At 53.1% G+C, this 22591-nt stretch overlaps 1 protein-coding gene across 2 annotated transcripts in view; it reads right to left on the reverse strand.

The window, feature by feature from the left end:
- TBC1D22A (TBC1 domain family member 22A) overlaps window positions 1–22591 on the reverse strand; it is a 348432-nt gene that overhangs the window by 98067 nt on the left and 227774 nt on the right. For both annotated transcript variants that reach the window (XM_087448729.1, XM_004437993.3), the window contains one exon: window positions 7375–7502. In XM_087448729.1, coding sequence (XP_087304855.1) covers window positions 7375–7502 — 128 coding nt within the window. The remainder of the gene's footprint in view (window positions 1–7374; window positions 7503–22591) is intronic.

The following is a 22591-nucleotide window of genomic DNA, read 5'->3' on the forward strand; positions in this document are numbered from 1 at the left end:
CTATAGGACCACCCCACCAAACCCATTCTTCCAACTCCACGTCCTGCAAACAGGACTGGCCCAAGCAGCAAGCCTGCTGAGCATTCTTCCCAAAGTCCCATGAACACTGCCAGCTCTGCCTCTCCTCGCCATTATGCAGCCTCAGTCCTGGTCCCTGCCCTGCCGGCTTTCCTTCCTCTGCTCTCCCAGCCCGCGGGGCTGCTGAGGAGCTGGAGAGCCCACTGACTATGGGTGCCCTGGAGGCAGGCGCCTCCCATGCTCCTCTCCCCATCACCTAGCTCACAGCCTGTGCAAGAGACCAACTCAGTCCTTTAGGCCCATGACTTAAATCACTGGCCACAGAGTCACACCTCAGTAATTCTCCTACAAGGGGACTTGTTATTTAACATGTACCATTAATTAACACTCCTGTATATTCACCCCCTTCCCACCCTTGTCAGAACCCTCCGGGCTGCGCATCTGGGGACAGCAGGGGCTGGCCTTGTCCATGCAAGGCGGCCCCCTGCAGGGTCGTCTGCATCAGGACACACACCCTCCTCACACAGCGGATGAAGCCAAGCCCTCCTCTGGGTTTCGTCCAACAGCCCCCGGTTTTCCTGAACCTTCTATCCAGAGGCCTAGGAAGTCAGACAAGTTGCTAAGGTCACACTGCAGATAAAATATTCATGAACATATCATTTTAAAGCTTAGCAATGATGTGACAGAGCCATTATCCTCAATGGGCCCTTGTGTGAAGCCTCCAGCCTTCTCACCTCAAACTCCCTCGGATGAGACCCCAGGAGGCCCGGCCAGGACCCGGGGCTCAGGTTGGAGGAGTCCTGGGGATTACCGCCTCAAGCATCAGCTGGCTCTCTGATTCCCGGACCAGGCTGGGAGGCACCCGCGTCAGGGAGGCCCCTGCCCTGTTACAGACTCAGCTCCAGCAGAAGCACACTTTTGAATATTAAGTCCTGTTATTTCTACCCACGGATCCACTTCCACTTCTGGAGCCACAAAGACCAAGTGAGATGCCAACTCCAGGGCCTGGCCCTTAGATGCGGGCAGCACATGTGTCCCCAGGTGCCTCTCCCCACCACAGCTTCTCCGTCCTCACTCTTCACACATGAGGGGCGAGCACCCCTCCCCAGCTCATCTCCGCTATTCATTCCTTCAACAGGTGTTTCTGGTCCTCCCCTGTGTACATCCCAACCCGTCACTAAGGGACTCAGGGGCCAATCCCAAGAGTCCACAGCCTGCAGTGGTCAGGCTCCCCTACAGGAAGTGACAGGACATGCAGACCTCTAGCAAGGACCAAGCGGTACAGATGCCGGTGAGGCCACTGCTCCTTCACAGAACTAATAGAGCTGGAGCCTTTCTAAAGGGCCAGAGAATCTGGTGTTTCCAGGGGCTTTAGAGGGGACGGGCAGGGAGGCAACACTGCACAGCTGATTTCCACTGCACCCTGGCAAAGCCGCCAGTCTCTCTCAAACTTGCGTTCCAGGCTTTCCTGACCCAAACCACACAGCCTGCCTGAGGGATGCACGGACCTTCCACGCAGCTCCACTGAGCCAGCACTTGTCAGAAACAGTCTGCTGTTCCAGCTCCCGAACCTGCTGACAGCCTGAAAAGGACACTCTCCTCCACCAGCATGGCTGTGTACACACACACACACACACACATGCACGGACACCCACAAGTGGGCTGCACCCTCTGTCATACCCGTCCCTAACTCCTACCCTCCCTGCACTCCCTCCTCCACCCAGAGAGCATCAGAGAGCTGACCTGAGGGGGACCTGGCCCTGCCTCCTCCTCACTGAGGGTCCACGGCTGTGAGCCCCCCGACCCTGCCTCCTCCTCACTGAGGGTCCACGGCTGTGAGCCCCCCTGACCCTGCCTCCTCCTCACTGAGGGTCCACGGCTGTGAGCCCCCCTGACCCTGCCTCCTCCTCACTGAGGGTCCATGGCTGTGAGCCCTCCTGACCCTGCCTCCTCCTCACTGAGGGTCAACGGCTGTGAGGCCCCCTGCCACCTCCTCACTGAAGGAGTAGTCCATCCTGGCACACAGTAGGGCCTCAATAAGGGACTGGTCACCACTGAATGAACACATGGAAGAAAAGATTCATCCAAAAGCTCACTTGCTAACAATAGAGCTTTGTTTGGTACATTTCCTATTAAAAAAGAACTCTCTAATCTCTTCTTAGAAAATGTCACTGCCATTAGCTAAGGGTTAGCTAAGAAAATTCCTGTCTACTTTGGAGCAAGTACAAGAAATCTATTCAGACTGGCCACACACTACCGATTAGAAGGTGCCACTCCACACCCCTGAGGGACCACTGCTGGGAGCAGACTGGACGTTGGGGCACTCTGGGAGGCCTTTGCCCTCCGGCCCGATGGACTCCTCTGCAGAGAAGCCCTCGTTCATGACACTTTCCAAAGGACAGGCACCAGGCGTGACTGTTGCTCTTTAATCACACTTTCTAGCAGGGTCTGAATGGCCGTCAACAAGGAGCTGTCCTGTCCAGCCCGTTGCTAGGCAGCTGCAGTTTACAGTTGCTCATCAAGTAACTTTTCAGAAATAACAAAGATTATCTGTTATAAATTTAGAAGCCAGAGTCTAAAATGTGCAAATTACTCTTCTTGCTCTGAGGACAACTGGGGATCTCACCTGCAAAGGGAGGAGCCAACCGTCCACGTCAGTGACTGTGTGGAAGCTGACAGGTGTCCGAAGTCCCCACTGGAGAGTCACCCGTTCCCAGGAAGCACCCGGACAAGACCTCCGGGCCCCAACACACGTGGCCAACGGTGCTGGAGCAAACCAGGCCCGCAGAAGGAAGAAACCCTCTCCTCCATAGTCCCCAAGCCCTGAATAAGCTCTGATCAAACCCAACCTGATCGAAATATGAAGAAAGAAAGTCTTAGAGTCCCTAAGGACATTCTACATACTTCCTTAAATACTACCTCTAAATCCCCAGGACACTGACTTTACCGCCACTCTGAAGTAGATACACCCCTCTTCCGGCCCCTCCCTGCAAACTTAGCAGCAGCGAGCACAGTCTTGCTGAACAGTCTCATTTCTAAATCCTTCCCGCTGACAGTGATCTATGCCTGCTTCCCGGAGGAGGGCAGGCGCGGAAAGCTTACAACCTCAAATCTTAATGGGCTTATGAAAAAGTATGTTGTAAGGAGACCTGCTTCTCCAGGTTTATTAGATTAACCCAATCCATCAGCTTCAATGCCGCCTGATTTCACTGAGAATCAGCACTGTGCGCCCTGGAAGGTTTGAGACAGCCACACACCTGTCACCTGGCACAGGTTCCGCACTCAGATGTGCTATCCACCCACCCAGGCGTGGCGAGTGACACCTCTGCAGCTACCGTAGAGTGTGAGGGCCCAAGGAAGCCTTCCAAAGGAGCCGGGAGGACAGGTCCAAAACAACTCCTGGGAAAAACGCAGGGCCGAGCAACAAAGGGTGGAAGCCACGGGGACAACCCTGAACCTGGTTTAAACTCAGCACCAATCGCTAAGGCACACACAACCCAAAAACAAGCCCAGGACACCAAGCAGGTGCAGAGCCTGCGGCACAGGGCACACACACACACCTGGCCCTTCCGACTTCCCCACTTCCACTGAGACACCAGGCCCACCTCCCAGGCGGCAGCTCAAAGGGCTCTCGTCCCTTCATTCCCCTATTCCTGACCCTGAACATAACAGATTTATTTCCGAGTTAAAATAGAGAACAAGATGGGCCGGCCCCATGGCTTAGTGGTTAAGTGTGCGCACTCCACTACCGGGGGCCCAGGTTCGGATCCAGGGCGCGCACCAATGCACCACTTCTCCGGCCATGCTGAGTCCGCGTCCCACATACAGCAACTAGAAGGATGTGCATCTATGACATACAACTATCTACTGGGGCTTTGGGGGAAAAAAAGGAGGAAGATTGGCAATAGATGTTAGCTCAGAGCCAGTCTTGCTCAGCAAAAAAAAAACAAGAGGAGGATTAGCATGGATGTTAGCTCAGGGCTGATCTAGCATGGATGTTAGCTCAGGGCTGATCTTCCTCACAAAAATAAATAAATAAATAAATAAAATAAAGAACAAGAGAACACGTACCAATCACCCTCCAGCCCCTCCGTCCATGGTGACGTGGAACCCTGATGTGGCCTCCATCGGGGAGAGGACACACACCTGTGGTGACGGAATCACTTTCACGCATTCTCTTCTGCAGGCACTGATGCTCAGACCTACTTCCTCAGAGTGACTCCTTACAAGGATGTATGTGTGACCTCCATTGTCCTCTCAGGCCAGGTGGCAGCCACGAGAGAAAACGTGCCCTTGGGACACTGCTGGAGGAGCCATCTGGGGGAACTCCTAGGAGGAAGGTGCCCGCACACTCAGAAGGCTGAGGGGTTGCTTGGGCATTCTGCCTGGGACACGCCTTTGATCTTTAGCAAATGGCAGCGCCCAGGGAAGGAAATTCTGCTCCACTGGAAGCCAAGGGCCAGTGCTGTCCTCCCCTCCACTGTGGCTATCCCACCTAGGAGGAAAGGCCAGAGGGAGCAGCTCCAGCACCTCTGTGCTGGGACCATAGTGAGGGCAGCGGAGAAAGTGAGACCTGTGTGCCTCTGAAGGAACCCTCGGTGAGGCTGCCCGAGTACCCGGAACCCGCCACCAGCACAGAACAGCAGTGTCCTCCAGGGCCAAAGGCTGCCAGCACTGGGGCAGCTTTCTCAGAGCCAGGAAGAGAAAGCCGAGCTCACAATTCACTGTCTAGAACACAGCACGGTGCAAGAGCTGTTAGACTTGAAACACCCATTTGATCTCCTTCCTGTCAACTTGGTGCCTGCTCTCATCCACTTGAAAGCAAAGCCTGCATGCCTCCTTACGGACACAGACCCAGCACGTCAGGGAATGGGCTTACGGGAAGAGAAGCAAGGATCCGGGAGAAATAAATGAAACAAGAATGCGCCCTGGCTGGGCCAATGACGCCAGTGAGCTTAGGAACTGACAACCTCAACACCAGAGCTGCAGACCAACTCCTCTCATTCGAGATATTAACATCCGCACTCAGGGTCTGGTTGTGGAAGGCGGATGAGTCCTTTCCACAGTCTGGGGATGGGAGCCAAAGGCACAGCTGGCATCCGCGTCATGTGGAGGCCTTGCAACCGGCTCCCACGGCGGAGGCTCCCTGGAAGCTGGACTGCCCGCTCCGCCCACGGCAGCCCACACGCAGTACTGCTTCTAGTACGGAACATGCAATGCGCCCACGGAGCAGGGGCCATCTCCCTGTCGTCTGGGCTATTTCTGGATTGTTTGTGCTTCTTAAATGTCTTTCTTCATGCTTGTGATAATGCACCTCACTCAATTCTGTGCCACCACCTAGCTCAGGGACGGGACAGAGCAGGTGCTCATCAGTAACCTTTTGTCAACATGTCCCGAGAGGACATAAGCTACCTTGTAAGAGTTAAAGCGTCACTGAAACCTATAATGGCCCAGCTAATAAACACCCCAGTTTAGGGGAGAGTAATCACCCGCCTGCCATCCTATGATTACTATGTATTTTCATTGCCAAAAGATGCAATACAATTTCATGGTTACTTGGGCCTGTAAAATAGAAATACCCCCAATTTTTAAGATATGAAAAGGTTTATGACCAGGGTACTATCACTTCAAGAATGAGTCCACGGTACAAATGAGTCAAGTCATGATAAAATTTAATTTCAGGAAAATTAACTCAATAAAGATGACACAATTGTGCTTAAAGTTTTAATACCTATTAGGAGTTTTTGCGAAGCGGTGCAGGACCATGGACGTGCAGATCAATTTCCTGGCTCCTCAAAATGTGACTGACTTAAGACCTAATTTACTTGTAATAGGAACAGTATTACAAGGAATTCTGTGTTCAACGAGGGGCCCAGGGTCCTGAACGGCCTAACCCATCACAAATGGGGGCATCCTCAATTTACGGGATATTAAGTTTTGTTTCCTGCAATGCTACCGAGACCCGATCAATAGCACCAAGCTGACGCCACTTTAACCAAACAGCCCAAGGAAAGGCTTTATGTCCCAGCAAATGCTAGCTGCCAGAAGTTCTGTAGCCGCCAAGTACCTAGAAAAGCAAAACCAAAGTGGGGGATCTGGATGCAATCTCCTGAGTAGCCATCATTTCTGTAGCAAACACCATTAGACATACAAGCTGCAGAAGAGAAAGGTAGAGTCAAAACACAGGCTTCAGAGCCACAAACACCCACAGACCCTGTGTGGGGCATGCACGCCAACATCGGGAACAAAGCTTTGGGTTACTGTTCTAGCTGACTCACGGAAACAAGCTCAGAGTGAGAGATCAGCCGGCCTGGAGGCCCAGCAGGTCAGCAGCCAGAGTGCCCCACCCCCCAAAGAAGAAAGCATCGTCCAGACCAAGGGCTCCTTCAATGGAGGGAGGGGAGGGAGCTGAGGCCCTTCTAGCCTGCTTGGGCCCCCGGCCTCCTGCCACCATCTTCATGGATGTCCACGCACAAGGGTCCAACACTGGAGCCCAACCCCGTGCCTGGGACTAACGCTGCCACACAAGGGAGCCTGTGGCCTGGAGCTCCCTTTCCCAGCCTCCAAAGGCAGCTGCCCCCATCCAGGGCCCATGAAGCGCTGATGCTCACTGCAGGCAAAACCCTGCCTCTCGGAGTTAGGAATGAAAACCAGCCTCCACGGGATATTCCATCCCTAGTCCACATAACGGTGCCTGCTACCTGCAAGTGATGATGAAAGGCACCCCCGGCACATGGCCTCAGCTTCAGCACACATCTCCAACGAGATGAAAAGGTGCTAGAACAAGCAATGGGACACTTGAGGGAACAAAGGTGGTTTGTTCCAGAAAACTCAATCTCCTGAAAAAATGACTTTCATCACAATTGGTGGAGAGTAGAAAATTTCATATTACACTGAATCTGTCAGTGATTTTTTAAAAATCGTTATTATAAGTAACTGAAAACACCGACAACATGTGCACCCGGAGCGTGAACAGTGCCCGCAGATGCACCTCAGACTCACCGGAGTTACAAGCAATCCTCACCAGACCCCAGGACCCTGCAAAATGTAAACTGCCAGCAATCACCGGGGACACCGTCACCACACAGTTGGAATGAAATTTAGCCACAAATAGAACTATAGAAAGTTCTTTTTTCCTGTTTTATATCTATTCAGATGACAAGAACACTACAAATGGACTTTTACAAGACCACATTCCAACTGAGAAGATGCTCTGAGGCAAAATCAAGTGCAGCACACAGACCAGAGCAGAACATGCTGGGAGGTGCCGGGATGTAGGGACATGAGCAAGGCCCCTCGGGGGTGGGTGGGGCGGGTCCTGGCGGCACCCTTGTGGGAGGGATGCCGGGAGCTCACCTGGTAGGTGTCCCACAGGCGGATGGTGCAGTGCAGGGGAACCTCCCTCATCAGCAAGTTGTTCATCCAGCGGAAGGCGAACTGCAGGTACCTCACCTCGTGCTGGTCCAGGTGCCGGTGGACTTGCTCTGCACGAAACAAACACAGGCCCCAGGCTGTCAGGGAGCGGCCCGGGGTCCAGCAGAGCCACGCCGTCCGCTCCGTGAGGCCCCGCGTCCGCCTCAGAACAACCCACTCCAACCACCAGGGAGCCCCAGGCAACATCCTCCAGGGAGCAAAGAAGTAATTTCTACTAAAAGACTTGACGTTCCCTCTTCCTCAAGGAAAACGACCGGTGGTGGTGGTGGTGGTGGTGGTGATGATGATGATGATGATGACAGCTCCTGCTGTTGAGTGTGCACACACTCAAGCAGGACTGCTCCTGTCTCACAGGTGAGAACGCTGGTCTGAGAGGCGAGCGAACACTCTGGGGCATGTGGTAGAGCTCAGGTTAACCCGCATCTGTCTGGCCCCACAGGCAGGAGCTCCTTCTCCAGCCCAGGGCAGGTCCACCAGACACAGGCTGGAGTCCAGGGAGAGAATGAGCTTGCCAGCTCCCAAAGACAACTTCAACCTGGCCCAGGGCAAATGCCCACCTGCCCCTGGACCCAGCCAGTGGGCAGGCAAGTGGGGCATGGCCCTGGGCCAGTGCCACTGGAGTCCAGGTTTGGGGCACTGTAAAGATAGCTAGGCCTCTGAGAAGAGCCAGGCTTCACCAATCGTCACTTCCCTGACGCGGTATTTCCCATCAGCCACAAAATCACCCCTTCTCATTGTGTTGCGACGGGCAGCGCCTCCACAGCTTAAGTCCCCTGCGTTCCCTGCCCAGACCTCGCTACCGAGCTGTCAGCAACCTGCCAGAAAGGCTCCAGAGCTCAGTGAAGTGCCAAGTCCGTGGAATCCTGGAAGTGTCACTCCAGGAAGCAAAGATCCTGGTGATCGTGGTGACTACACTCCTGTTTTCCAACATTCTGCCCCACGCAGTCCACTCTGAAGGGCCTGGGAAGTACGGGCGCTATTTTACAGAACAACTAAGTATTGCTTAATTGATCCGGATTCGGAACTAGGACTTTCTCATACTGATTCCTTTTAATCGAGGCCCACTCAAGTGTTGCTAAAAGCTCTTCTTCTGCACACATCTTTTCTTCAACTTCCTGACTCACACACAGGGTCCTTCTCTCCAGGGCTTACCTTCCCCAGTGGCCTCACTTGAGAAGCAACCCTAAAAAAGTTTACAGGTTTTTCAGTTCTCTCAAAGAAAGTTCTAGAAAATGGCAAATAAACAAATCTAAGAGAGAAGTTAGTGCTGTGTTGTTTACTGGTTTGTTCATACTTGTGTTCCTGATAATTTGCAGTACTGCAAAAACAAGGCTTTCCTAACCACTAAGCAAGAAGAAGCAGGGCGGGAGGGGGCGAGAAGACCCTGTCCTGACCCTCTTCATCTCAACGACAGCAACTCTGGTGGAAGCGTGAGTGCCTGGCTGGGAAATGCTCTCGCCTACAGGAGAGGAGGTTCTGTCGGGTTAGCCACAGAAAAGCTCTGGGCAGCTCTGGATTCCATGACTGAAGCCAGTTCCTTCACTGCCTCTGCTCTCATTGTCACCCCCAAAATGCTGCTGTCCTCGGCTCACCAGAGCAAACAGGCCTGGGCACCCTCCACTCGGCAGGCTGGAACAGGACACCTGCGGGGCTGTCTGGGGGAGGTGGGTGACTAAGGGATGAGGCCTCATTACTGTGTGGGGTAGATACAGCAACACACGATCAGTTCCAACCAGACAGTGACTATTACACAACGGGGCTGAAAGAGCCACAGGTTCACCTTTGAGCCCTCGCAGCCACGCTAGGAGCCAGGTCCCAGGGAGGCTGACAGACCAGGCAGTGGGTGGGACTGCAGAGGACCCCACACTACCGCATGCTGCCTCTGCAAGGACAAATGCAGGGACCGAGGGCTCCGGGTACAACACGGGGCAGGCCTGGGCCAGGGTGCCGGGTCCAGAAAGTCGGCGGGGATGGAGGGCCCGGGCAGTGAGGGCTCCTCCGGCTGGTGTCCACTCTCCCCAGATACTCAGCTCCTGTAGACAGGGCTCTTCTCCCTGGAGGGGCAATTCACGTGTCAGGGAGGGGTGTTGGTCTCGTTTTTGCTTTATTGAGAGCTGCTGGCACAAACCCATGCAAACATGATCAAAAGCTTCTGCATTTCTACATTAGCAAATCCCATCTGTCATCCCTGCCACCGCCCATGAAAGCCGAAGAAGCAGAACATTCAGGTGGATAAGTGGCTGGAATGGAGTGTGAGTCAGGGAACCCAGTGGTATCAGGGCTAAAGTCAGCTGGAAGCAAACAAGGCCACGTTAGGGCAGTAGGGACAGATTATCCTGAGAAATTTAAAATACTATGCTTATATCAAAACCAAAACAAATATGCATAAAACCTAAGATTTCAATGAAATTTCTTCTTTGCTCTGGGTCCCTTTGAGCTCCATCTTCCAAGCCCCCTGCCCAGAGACGAGGGCTTGTCCCCCGTCTTCAAGCACTCTGTGAAGTTACAGGGGAGAGCCGGTTGAGGAGCCCAGGCCTCAGCAATGGCCGAGGGACAGGGGAAGCACAAGGCCAGCTCAGGGGTGGGCGGGCCCAACACCGGGGCACAGTGGAGGCTGACGGCCACCTCAGGGGTTCCCAAACAGAGCTGGGCATCAGCCTCATCTCGGTTAAAACACAGGCTCTCAGGCTCATCCTGACTTTCTCAATCAGAATCTTCCAGGTGGGATCTGAGAATCTGTGTTTAATCAGCTCTCCAGAAGATTCTTCTGTGCCAGCCACATACCCGTGGTGGGAACCCCTCACGGGGGCAAATTACGGGAATCAGCACCCAGCAGGCCCCAGAGACAGAGGAAGACAGGACCCCAGCCCTCACACAGGTCCCCGGTGCAGAAGGTGTCCATGCAGGACAGAGCTGGTGTAACCCAGATGAGGTGCGGCACTGTGGTTCACTTGACAGTTTTCTTCTAACCAACTTATGTTTTATTAAACACATTTATTTTTAAAATAGACTTCACTAGGAGTTTCCGCTCGCTCTAGCGGGGGCGAAGTGGCGAGTAAACGGTGGACAGCATGGTGCTAGGTGGAGCCTCCACAAGCAGCAGCCCCGGCAGGGCCGGATCGCACAGCTTTTCACTGACAAGGGCCCAGGGACACACTCTCCCTGTGCCCCTGGCCTGTCGGCTCAGGGGCACTTAATGCCACAACGAGGTTTCATCTCAAGATGTCTTCAGACCCCACAAATTGTCCATAGTTTGAGAAACACTGGCTGCAGAACAAAGTAGGAATGCCTTAGAATGAACGTCCCTTCTCAGCCTTCTTTCCTGCCCCCCGGCCCCGCGTCTCCTCAGGCGACACTAGGCGCCCCGTGGTGCCGGACCACAGAACAAGCTTGCGCCGCCACGCCTCCAGGCTTTTGTTCCCGATACGGCCTCTTCCTGGGCCTTGCCCACCCCTGCTCAGGGCAACGCTACTCTGCTCACCGGCTGCATGCTCTGACACTCCCCACGTGCCCTGACACCCCCGAGGTCAGCTGTTTCCTCTTCCTGGTACTACAAGGACCTCTAGGGAAGCGTTTATCACAGGGTACTGGGCTTCACGGCTTAGGGTCTGGGCCCACCCCAGGACGTGAGCTGCTTCTGGGGCAGATACGTGCCTGGGTCACCTTTGTTTCTCCAGCCCCTAGTACACACTAGGTGCCTGGTGCCTAGCAGGTGTCTGTTGGACAGCTGAATGAGTAAATGAATGAGTGAATGAATGAATGCAGGGAGAAAACGTGTAAAACCCCTGATCTGTCAGTCCTCCCTCTCCCATTTCTCCACGCTGCAATACTGAGGAGTTTTTTCAGCAACACAATGGGACATTATGTTCCTTTTAAAGAATTTTAGAATGATTTCTAATCTGAAATTATCCGCAGCTACAAAACTAAGCCTCTGGAAAGTCCCAAGGGCCCCTGAGTGGCCCCTCCATCAGGCCTGACCTTTGCCCGTTCTCCAAGGGCAGAAGCCCCACCAGCACGGCTGGCTGGCCGTCCTTCACAAGGCCCAGGGACTGACACAGGGCGCTTCGGTCAACGTGAAATTCAAATCTGACAAACACGAGAAAACCAGCACTTTAGAAAATGACTGAATTTACTGAACAAGGCTCTTACACACAGAAGAAGAGGAATGAGCTTCCATGAATATGCAGTGGGCAGCTTAGGGAAGAGCTGGTGACGGCTCTGGAGAGAAAACCACTGCCTGGGAAGAGCGCGTCCAGGAGGGAGGGAGGACAACACAGGGGGCTCCAGGACAGGCGCTCCCGGTCCCGCCAGTCACTCCCAGCCTGCAGCTCCACGAAGACGTGTGGCCCGCAGACAGCACCCAGTCCCCACACAAGCGCTGCAGCAGGTCAGCGGCCTGGAGCCTCTGGAGCACAGTGGCCAGCTCCCCGGCTCTGTCAAGTCCCTAGCGCTGGCACACTGAGCCCCTACCCCCTCAAAGCAGTGGCACTGTCATATTTTAATAGTTGGGAAGGACTCCAAGTTTTGCTAACGTGGATTCAAGTGATTTTTTAACAGGTGACAGAACATTCGGACGTTTGTGACCTCCCCTCCTTCCACACAAGAACACACTGGTCTGCTACCTGAGGAAGCAACAGGCCCAGTGAGCTATGAGGAGCCACAACCTAGGCCCACTGGGCACCGGCAGGAGTGAGACTGGCCAGCGGGTTGACCCGGGACCATGACTTCCTCCAGGCGGGGACCTCATCCGGGACGCAGACTGGCCCAGAGCCAGGCCTGGCGTTGGGTAAATGCTCCTCACGTTTGTTAACCAAACAGAAGGAAGCCTGGAGCCAGAGGCGCTTAGGAGACGTGGACTGCGCACAAGTCGGGGAGGCAGACAGGGCCGCTGCGGCCTCCCCAAGCCAGGTCCACACCTTGCCTGTGGCGCTGCCAGCCCACTTAAGGAGAAGGGCGCCATTTTGTGAACCAGGAAAACAAACAGCTCTAATATGTGCCTGGGAGGCACACGACACCTTTCTAACGAAACTGGCAAGCAAGCAGATTTGGAAAATTAAACAAACACTTCTGGAACATCTGTCATTGAAGTAACCTAACTAAACAGAGTAAAAATTAACCCTTTCTCTTGCACAGTGAGTTCCACCTACACCAGGTACAGAAACAGGCAAGCCCTCGGCTCCTCCCCACAAGATACTGACAGAGATGACCCCATTCTCAGGTCAGGCAAGAAGGAGCCCAGCCCAGGCCAGCCAGAGTGCAATGACCGGCCGCTCTGCACCAACCACCCACTGGGCAGCTCCCTGACCGGAGGGCATGCTCGCCCCGTGCCCGTGCAGTGATGCAGTCTAGGTAACCTGTCGAAGGTGCACCAGAGGCAGTGGCAGACTCAAGACGGGACTCAGGACTGCCTCTTTCCGTGTCCTGAATGACCCCACACTGCCAGACGGGCGCACGGACTCGCCCTGTGTCTCTGGGACAGCTCCCTGGGCACAGTCATCGCCCTCTGCAGAGCAAAGTCCGACCCATCTAGGAAAGCACTGGGCACAGGAACGACCAGAAACCTGAGGCAGCATTAACCCCACAAGGACTCAGGCAAATTCCTGAGGGAAAAGAAGGCTCCTCATTCATCAGCTCTTTCAGCCAAGATTTATCGGGGCCCTCCACATACCCAGGCTGCCTGGGAAAGGAAGCTACAGAGAAGACAGGCCTGTGCCCTGCCCTGCCCTGCGGGAGCTCAGTGACTTGTACAAGAGACAGAAAGAAAACTCAACCTTGAGCCTCAAAGCTGTCTATTTCATCAGAATTACCGGCTCTGAGTGTCCTGAGAGCCTGGCTTTCTCTCTGCCCTACGCAGGCCCCTGAGCCCCTGAGAGGAAATGAAAAGGCAAGTCCGTGCCCATCTGCTGGGGATGTGCTCCGTGGACACAAGGCACCGTGTGACCTCAGGGAGGCACCTCAGGGACAGTGCTTGCTGGCAGCCCACCCCACAGCCAGGCTGGGGTGGATCCGGGGCCAGCAGCAGCATCCATCCCAGAGTACACTGGAGAGCAGTCCACGTTCCCATGGAGGTGGCCGTTTTTCACTGATTACGTGGCTTCTCTGGAAGTAAGTAACGAAGAGTGATAAAGCCGGCCAGCCACTGGCTCTGCAGCCACCTTCTAATGTGCGTAACGAATGACTGGCACAGCCACCTCCTATTTTGAACATGTTGAGAAACGGACTACTAAACTCTAGGCATTACTTTCCATTTATATACATCAGAGCTGCAAATGTGTATGCTGAAAAGATTCATTTTTCCTGTTTTATAGTAATTGTGAGCAGATGCTCTTTCACTGATAAAGGTAATTTGGTTAGCAATAATTCTGAATTTGAAATTTCCATTTCACTGGAAATAAGAGTGTACATATAATGAATGAGCAGGCAGATGTAATTATTGTCATCTTTCAGGCTGAAAAGACTTTTTCTATAAAGCCCTCCTGTGGCACGCCAGGGCACGCTTATCACTGTAAACTCACCAGGAGGGTACCTGTCATGTTGGCATGTGGCAGAAACCACCATAATATTTGCTGGACGCTTTTCTTAGCACTTTAAGGAGCAGATCTATAGACTGAAAATTCTGCTGAAACATCTAGTCTTCTTGATTAAAAATAAAAATAAATTATGCAAACACTTGTGTCCCAGGATTTGTGCTAACAGGGAAAAAAACACGTATCCCATTGACTTGGCATAAAAAACACACACTGTTTATGCAGGGCCAGACACTACTAAGATTTATTTGCCCAAAGAGTGAGTATAATTGCTCACACTTAGATACCTGACAAAGGAAACTGTTCAAAGCCTCTCCACAAAGCCGAGAACAGATATGAATACATCACGCTTCTGCTGGGCAAGGCATGAATAGGCTTTGATTTGGGGGGAAGATTTCAATTCTCTCATCAGTTAAAAAGATAAAAAAGAACAAAAACAAGAGCCAACTGACAGTGAACACGGGCCTCCTTGCCTCCAAGGAGCCCCTCGTTCTGGGCTCACTCACCCTCCTTGCAATCCTTGGTTTAAGTTAATAGCAAACACTAGAAATGAGTCAGGTCCCAAATAGAGGCAGGGCCGAGCCGCACCCACCACCAGAGGACCCAGGCCCATCGCTTTGCCTAGGGAACAGGATGAAGGAGCTAAGACGGAGAACAAGAGGAAGGGGCCCCGCCCAGCGGGCTCCACGAAGGGGAAGCAGTCCAGGACTCCCAGCTCAGACAGACTGCGCTGCAGCCACCCACAAAGGCGCCCCAAGGGATAGAGGGCCTGATCTGGAAGGGGACAGGGCAGGCAGACAGGGGAAGTGAGAGAAGCAGAGCAGAATCCAGGACCTACGATTGCACTCTCCAAGAACAAGGCTCCCTGGGAAATCCTTGTAAGCCAACACTTGCCAACCCTCCAACAGGGACAGCAAGGAAGCCCCGGCCTGAGTCTGGGCCACCAGCCTGTCTTTTCCCTCGGGCAGCAGGAGAGCTGGGCCAGACACTGAGGAGCAGCAGAAAGACCTCTGGTTAGAGTCAGGAGAGCCTGGGTTCAAATCCCAGGTCAGCTTCTGGAAAGTTCTCTAGGCTCCCAGTGCCCCCAGGCTCCCCTGGAAAATGGGGAGAGCTCCAGCTCCCTCACAGCACTCCCTCGGGAAAGCTGGTGCAGTGGCTGCCGTGCAGCAGGCACTTCACAGGTGCCTGTCCCCTCCCCCCGCTTCTCTTGGTGCGAGACCAAGAAGAGGGAGGGACGACTGCCAAGCCTCGTTTCAGAAATAAATCCACAATGGAGGCTCCGATCGTGGCAAACCACGGCCTCTGCTGAACAGCCAGGGGAGCCTGCTCCCAGACATCTCAATACACCAACCCTGAGCACATGCGGCTTCCTGAGGCCTGGGGCCAATGTGTCCATCTCAGGCTCCTTTCTGGACTCTTCTTCTCAGCCATCACAACACAGTGAGCAAAGCGACAGAGTGAAGAGGATTAAAGACAAACAGAGGGAAAGAGGCCAGGCTCCGGGCCAGGGGCTGTGCCAGGACCAGAGACGAGAAGACACAGCCCACCCTCCGGCCCACAGGGGAGACACGTGGTCTGCCAGGGCTGCAGCTGAGAAAGGGGAGCCACTGCCCCGTCTGTGCCACAGGGGGTGGGTGGCAGGCCAGGAAGGGCTGAGGCGACAAGGCTGAAGGGGGCTCCTGGGCCGGTCCTATGGCACAGACCAGACCCTGTCACGCAGCCAGAGGAGGCTCTGGTTTAGGCAAGTCTGATTTACACGCAGTCCGCCTACTATGAATGGCAGCTGACCTGTATTACCACACAGAATGTGCTTCATCAGGAGACCTTTGTCCTAACAGATACACTGCAGCTCAATAAGGATCACTGCATTGCCTTCAAAAAAAAACTGTACCTCAGAAATTGTAATGGGAATCGATAGGAAGCGAGATTATTTAGAAAATTTAACAACATCTCAGGAATGTGCTGATGGTGTAAAGAGAGAAATCCCAACCCTGTTGCCCCCAGCCTGTGCCAAGAGCCCAGAACCTCAGCTGACCCCACAGCTGACTATTCCACGCCTTCCTCGTCCCCAACGGGCAAGAAGGAGCATGCAGAAGGTACAAGGAGAGCCAACGAAGCCGGCCCCTCAGACGCATATCTGTAACGTCAAACACTGCAGATGCGTCATTCTGCAATGACTCTGGACCATGACCCAAATCTGAAGACCCTCCTTGCTGTACAATAAGGAATGGGATGACCCTTGTCCCTCCTTCCTGGGAGGGAGACTCTAAATCCTTGGAATTCCCCCAGTGCAAAGCGTGTCTTTGTCATGCTAATGAGGCAATTCTGGTGGGTGGGCCCCAAGACCAGCCTGTGATTATGGGGACAGGACTCAGCTGCTTTCCTGAATTCTATGAGCCATCCTAGGGAATGATGGAACCTGAGGGGGTCACGAGAACTGCTGAATTTACAGTCCCTCGGTCAGAAGTACAGGTAGCCTGGGGACCACAGAAGTGCAGCTGGCATCCAAAGGGGGACTGTCTGGGGATAACTGAGCCCTTCACTCGTGGGGCCTGACAACGACTCTGGGTGGTCAGCAGCAGAACCGCACACCCACTTGGAGAACAAAGAGAATGCTCCTGCCACCATCAAATGGCCCTGAGGGCTGCGATCCAAAAAGACATCAGGCCAGAGGCTAAACTGCAAATTTGTTCTCCCAAAATAACTTCTCCAAGGCTAGCTTAACATCAAGGTCATGCCACGCTCCACACAAGGTGGGGGCGAAGGCGTCAGACCCAAAAGGCGGCTAAGTGTTCACAAGTGGGAGACACTGAAGGGGTCGTAGTACAATCACAGGAAGAGGTCATACCAAAGTCACTCCCGGGCCCTGGGGGAAAGGACGCCACCACCCACTCTTGGGACCCCAGCATAAAGAGACGTGTGGAATGAAATTAAGCCACCCAGCACGTCGTAAAAAAGCAGCATTTATCTGACACCGCAACACACCATCTTTCCATCTCTAGAGAGGTATTAAGGCATATTTTTCCGACAGTAACATAATCTAAGAGACAAGTTCTTCTCGAGCTACACGGAATTGGAGCGACGCGGTATTAAACCATTCTCACTTCACAGACGTGCTCGTGAGCTTCTCAACAAACGTCTCCGAACCAGGGGCTGTTTTCACATGAAGACAAAAGCAAACCTGATTTATCAGAAAAGAATGCAGATGACAGAGCAGCTTCCCTAGGTGCCCCAACCTCGGAGGCACTGACTGTGCTCTGTAAACCACGTCAAAGACTGCCCCTGGCCGTGGACAGGTGCAGATCGGCGGCAGCCCAGAGAAGAGAGGAAGTGGTTGACACTAGAGCAGGTAGATGGGAGCTGGAGGGAGCCTGGTTCTTGGCTCTGTCCCACCCAACATTCTACAAGGTTCTAGATGGGGACACAGCGAGGGTGCTGATGAAGAGGGCAGATCTCCATGGGCTGCAGTGTGAACAGGAAGCTACCACGTCTCAGCCTCGGGTCCCAAGATCTGGAGGGACAGCCAAGTGAGCCAGGTCTGGGCTGGCAGAGCTGAGGCAGCAGGAAGCCCTGTGAGTGTCTCAGGGCTCTGCCAGCCCACCGACAGTGGGCAGAATGGGAAATGTGCGTGTGAATGGTGGCGAGCAGAGCCAGGTGTGAGGGAAGCAGTGCTGGAGGGAAAGAGACGGGGGCTCTGTGGTATTACTTGTCTTTTGTTCACTGTGTTAGTTTTCTGATTCTGTGTGACAAACTGAGCAGCCTATAACAGCATAAATGTATTATCTCACAGTTCCCGTGGGTCCTGGGTCCAGGCAGGGCTTAGCTGAGTCCTCTGCTCAGGGCTTCCCAGAGCTGCAATCGAGGCTGTGCTCTCATCCAGAGGCTCGACTAGGGAAGCATCCATGTCCAAGTTCATGCAGGTTGTTGGCAGAACTTATTTCCTTGCAGATGTATGACTGAAGGCCCTAGCTCTTTGCTGGCTGCAGGCTGGAGGCCACCCACAGGTCCTGGCCACGTGGGCTTCTCCAACGCGGCTGCCTACTTCAACAGTAAAATCAGACTCTCAAGTCAGTCTGCTAAAACGCAGTCTTACATACTGTAATGTAACGACAGGACTGCCAGCCCACCACCCCAGAGTCTACTGGTTGGAATTGAGTCACCGGTTTCACCTGAGCCCAGGGTGGGATTACACACAGGTGTGAATAGCAGCAGGTGAACACCAGATCTCCGGGAATCACCACAGGGGCTGTCCGCCAGGTTCACTCATGGCATTCGCCTTGGCAAAACCTTCCAACCCTACTAAGCACCAGCACTGTGTTCTCCTTTCCAGCATGGCAGGGAGGAGAGGGCCGAGATTCACCTGCAACTCCAGCCTGGTCACCTAGCCATGGCCACAAGTCAGGAGAGGAAAAGGAAAGCTCTGCCTGACCGACACCTCCATACCAAGAGGCGAGGCCCTTCTTTAAATGCGGAAGAAAGCAGAGAAAAAATAAACTCCTAGCTAAAAGAGCACAAATGGCTCAGATAAACAGTTTCCATATCATCTCACTGTCAGCAGTAAGAAAGCCCTGACACGACCCAAATCTGCAATGAAACTGAAGACATATAGCTTTTCCAGATGCATTTTAAGACCGCAAATACTACCACGAAAAATACCTGTCAGAGTTCTGACCTTTATCTGAGACTCCCCACACGTGGTGCTGGTCAGCTGGTCAGTGCCTACGCACATTCAAGACTCAGCTCAAGCATCACTGCCCTCTTGAAGCCTTTTCTGACCTGCCACCCTGAGCCCTGACCTCCCCTTCCTCAGCACCCCACTGGGTAGCCCGGAGACATCTATGAGAGCACCTGCGACACTTCGGTGGCTGTGGTGGCTGCATGGCTATCTCTCCCATTAGACTGTGCACTCGTAATGACAAAAAATCCTTCTGACTCCTTTCCACACCCAGGACCCAAAGGGCAAGACAGTAAAAGTCTCCTCTGAAAGTAGGGTGGATGGATGGACAGCCGATTTCAGGGTGGATGAGTGCATGGACCAAGGGAGAGAGGAGAGGACGGAGAAGGCTGCTCAACACCTGAACGGATGACAGATGGGATGGATGATCCTAGCACGCACATGGAAAAAGCACTTTCCAAAGCAAGGTCTCTGACTCCGCTTCTTCCTTTCACAAACCATTACTGAAGGCCAGAATCTCGTTGAGGGAACTGATTTGTCTTGAAGGAAAGAAGAGATTTCATTCTATGTCTATGAGTAGAAAGACCAACGTGTGAGAAAGATAATAAAACTGGACCATATGTACAAGCACAGGACTATTTACTCCAGCTCATACCCTCATCAAGAAAAAAAACAGTAGAGCACGGGCAGTCTTATTCAAAGACTTTAAAAATTAACAGCTGTCATCTAAGGTATAGGTTCAAAATCAACAGGGCGCAGTCTAAGGTGTGCGTGTACAAACCACAAGGCTCTGATGCAGGATAAGGACAGAAAGTGGAGCAGGTCATTCCAAGTCAGACCATCCTCCACACTCCTGACACAACACTGACGACATCCCCCTACTACCTAAGACCTGTTACTGGCCCCCAGAAGCTGAAATCCCTTGCAAAGGCATCAAGGTCCTGACCTGGCCCCATTCTTCTCCCACGTCAGTGGGGTGCTGGTAAATGGTTAACAACAGGCTCTTTGGAGAGAGGCCCCAATTTGTAGCATTTGCCAATTTCTGTGGCATAAAGTCTCCTCCCACGGCCACATGGTGATGTAAAGTAGGGTTGGGAGAAACGCATACAACTGGCTCTCTCGAGCCTGTACAAGCCTGCTCCAACTCCCCGTCTCACCATCTCCCCATCTCCCCATACGCCCTCCTACACTGCTCCCTTTGCTCACACACACTCGACCACCTACAGGTCCCAGAACTGATCTGCCGTTTCACACCACCATTCCTCCACTCACTAGAGGAAACATCTTTGCACGACTCAGAGCCAACGTCCCGTCTTCTGCAAAGCCCTCCCCGACCACCCTTCCAACTCACTCCTTCACATCACCACTGTCAGCGGAACTAGACACTTGTACTTATTTATTTGTCCAGCCTGCCATCTAATTGGATAAGAATTCCCTAATGAAGGACCAATTCATCATTGTATACTCAGAACCCAGCACACAGTGCACATTTCAGAGATGCTTGGTGTGAAGTCACTCATGGCCCAATTCAGAGGTCACTCAGTCTGAGAGGGGGCGGGAGGCACAGCCAGCCCCTTGGAACTCTGAGAAGAGAAGGGATCCTGATACAGGGGTTCAGCTCACCAGGCGACTCCTTTGAGGGCTAATGCAGATACAGCGTTACCTCTCAGCATCAGAACGTACGTGCCAGGAAAGCAGGGAGACTGGCCGGAATCGCAAGGGCAGTGAAGGGAGTGGTTGCTGGTCTTGCCAATGTCTGGACTCCCATACCAGGCGCCTGAGATGCTACTGTGGCTGGATAACGTTTGCTGAATAATTGGCTCTGAGGAGAACATGGACCGTCCCACATTGACAGGGAAGTGATGCAAAGATGGGAGGAAGAGGAGGCAAGGGAAGGAGAGTGGATACTGAAGTATGCCGCCCACTCAATTCCTCCAGACACAAATGAGTGATGGATTCGGGCCCCGAGGTCAAGTGTTCACACGCACGCTGCCCACGTTTGTTCTCACTTCCCTCAGCACAGCCCACTATCAAGAGCCATTGCTAATGATGACAACAGCCCCATGAGCCAGAGGCACTGGAGGTGACACTGCAAAGTAGCATCCATTTGTGCCCTGGTTTAAGCATCTTTAGAACCACGGCCTCATGTCCTCAATACCTCACGCAGTGCTCAGTGCCTTGTGTAAAGTGGACATTCACTAACTGGTCACTGACGGCTGACATCCAGATAAATGTGTGTAGTTGGCCAAAGGGAGAGAGAGTGTCTGGGACATACGGACAGCCTGGTTCCAAGAGGCAAGAAAACAGGGCCGAGGGAAAGCAGAAAAGAGGAGGCTTAAATTAAAAGTAGTCCAGACGATGACTTTGTTTTCTCAGACAATTAAAACGGTAGACCTGTAGTCTTCACACATTGACTGAGATCACTGAAAGACCCGATTCAAGGACAAAAACTTGAACCAAGGCGTGACAGTGCTGGATAATGATAACGTGCACGCCCAGCCCAGCCCGGCACTGATGCAGAACACACAGAGATGCTGCAATGCAGACCGAATACGGGGTGACGCCACCATCCCAAACAGGCCGCCCTCTTCCACCGACGAGGAGACTGTAACTGTAACCATCCATATCAACGCAGGGAGGCTGGGAGCTGCCCAAGTCAGATCGTCTGGGAAGACCAGTCACAGTAGCCAATGCCCAGGCCCTCGGCCACCATGCCTGGGAGTGACAAAATGAACAGACCGCAGAGGGCCCTGGGATGCACACTCCACTCCTGCCCGCCCTGCAGAGAGCCTTCCAGGAAAGGTCTCTGATGCTGCCTGGCGCCCACTCACAGTCCGGCACCTGGAGGCCTGCGAAAAACAATCTGATTCCGGCATCAGTGGCTGATTTTCTGCCCTGATACGGCAGCGCCTTACTGACCGTTTCTCTTCTGTTCTGTTCCAGTATTTATAAACAGCCCCAAAGCTGCTGAGGTATCAAGCGGTGAACTTGTTAAAAGAACATCAGCCAATATACAACAAGCAGGCCAAAGTTCATCTAAGCACCCAGCTTCCACATCTCTTAAAAAAAATAACCAGGGTGTATCTTAAAACGATAAGTTTACTTTATCAACAATATCTTTTCAAGGAGGTTGTTTATTCATCATCATCCTCTCAAAGACCAAAGAGGCCTCTACCCGGTTCTGACAGAAAAGGGAATTTTTTCATATTTCATAGCACTGAAAACCTAACCCTAGATAACTGAAAAATTCTCATTTCCCACAGTTGTTTTTCCTAGGGGCAAACTGCAGTTCATTCTTTGTTTTCTCATCTGTCACACAAAAGCCTTAAGTGTTCCTTGCTTAGTTCCTTCTGCACCCGGACAGCCCACGGGCTGCTTCCAGGAAAACTGAGTGTGGGCAGAGGGGGCGTGTGCCCAGAGCCCGCTCTGCCCAGCCACTCAGAAGACCTGACCGACTCTGTCCCCTCCACGAGCACTCAGGGCGCACATCTCCCCCGTCTCCTGACCACCGTCCCGAGACAGAGGCATCATCATCCACGGTGGGCAGAAACCACCGCTCCCGGGTCTCGCTCCCCCAGCGCAGAGGCAACCTCCTCTCGCCTCCCATCCCCCATCACCCCCCTCCCACTGGCTTTTAGACACGCTCATGTGACTGTCACACAAAATGCAACTTTCCATTCTGGAGCTACTCTATTATCTCCTTCTTTCCAGTGGAAAATTTCCTTAAGAGCTCTCCTACACCAAGCTTGGGAAAGCCTGAGCATCGAAATAATTAATGACAGTAAAGACTTGTAACCTGTTGAATGAGATAGGAATCCCCAAGTTCAAACATACAAATAAATGGAAGAAAGGCGAAAGCCTTTCCTTATAGTAGAAAGCCAACTAATACCCGTGGAAAAGTGACGGGGTTAGAAATCTCAGTAAAAACTGCTTCAGA

The sequence above is a fragment of the Ceratotherium simum genome, chromosome 25, assembly GCF_057802395.1.
Source record: "Ceratotherium simum simum isolate JZ-2026a chromosome 25, ASM5780239v1, whole genome shotgun sequence".
NCBI lineage: Eukaryota > Metazoa > Chordata > Mammalia > Perissodactyla > Rhinocerotidae > Ceratotherium > Ceratotherium simum.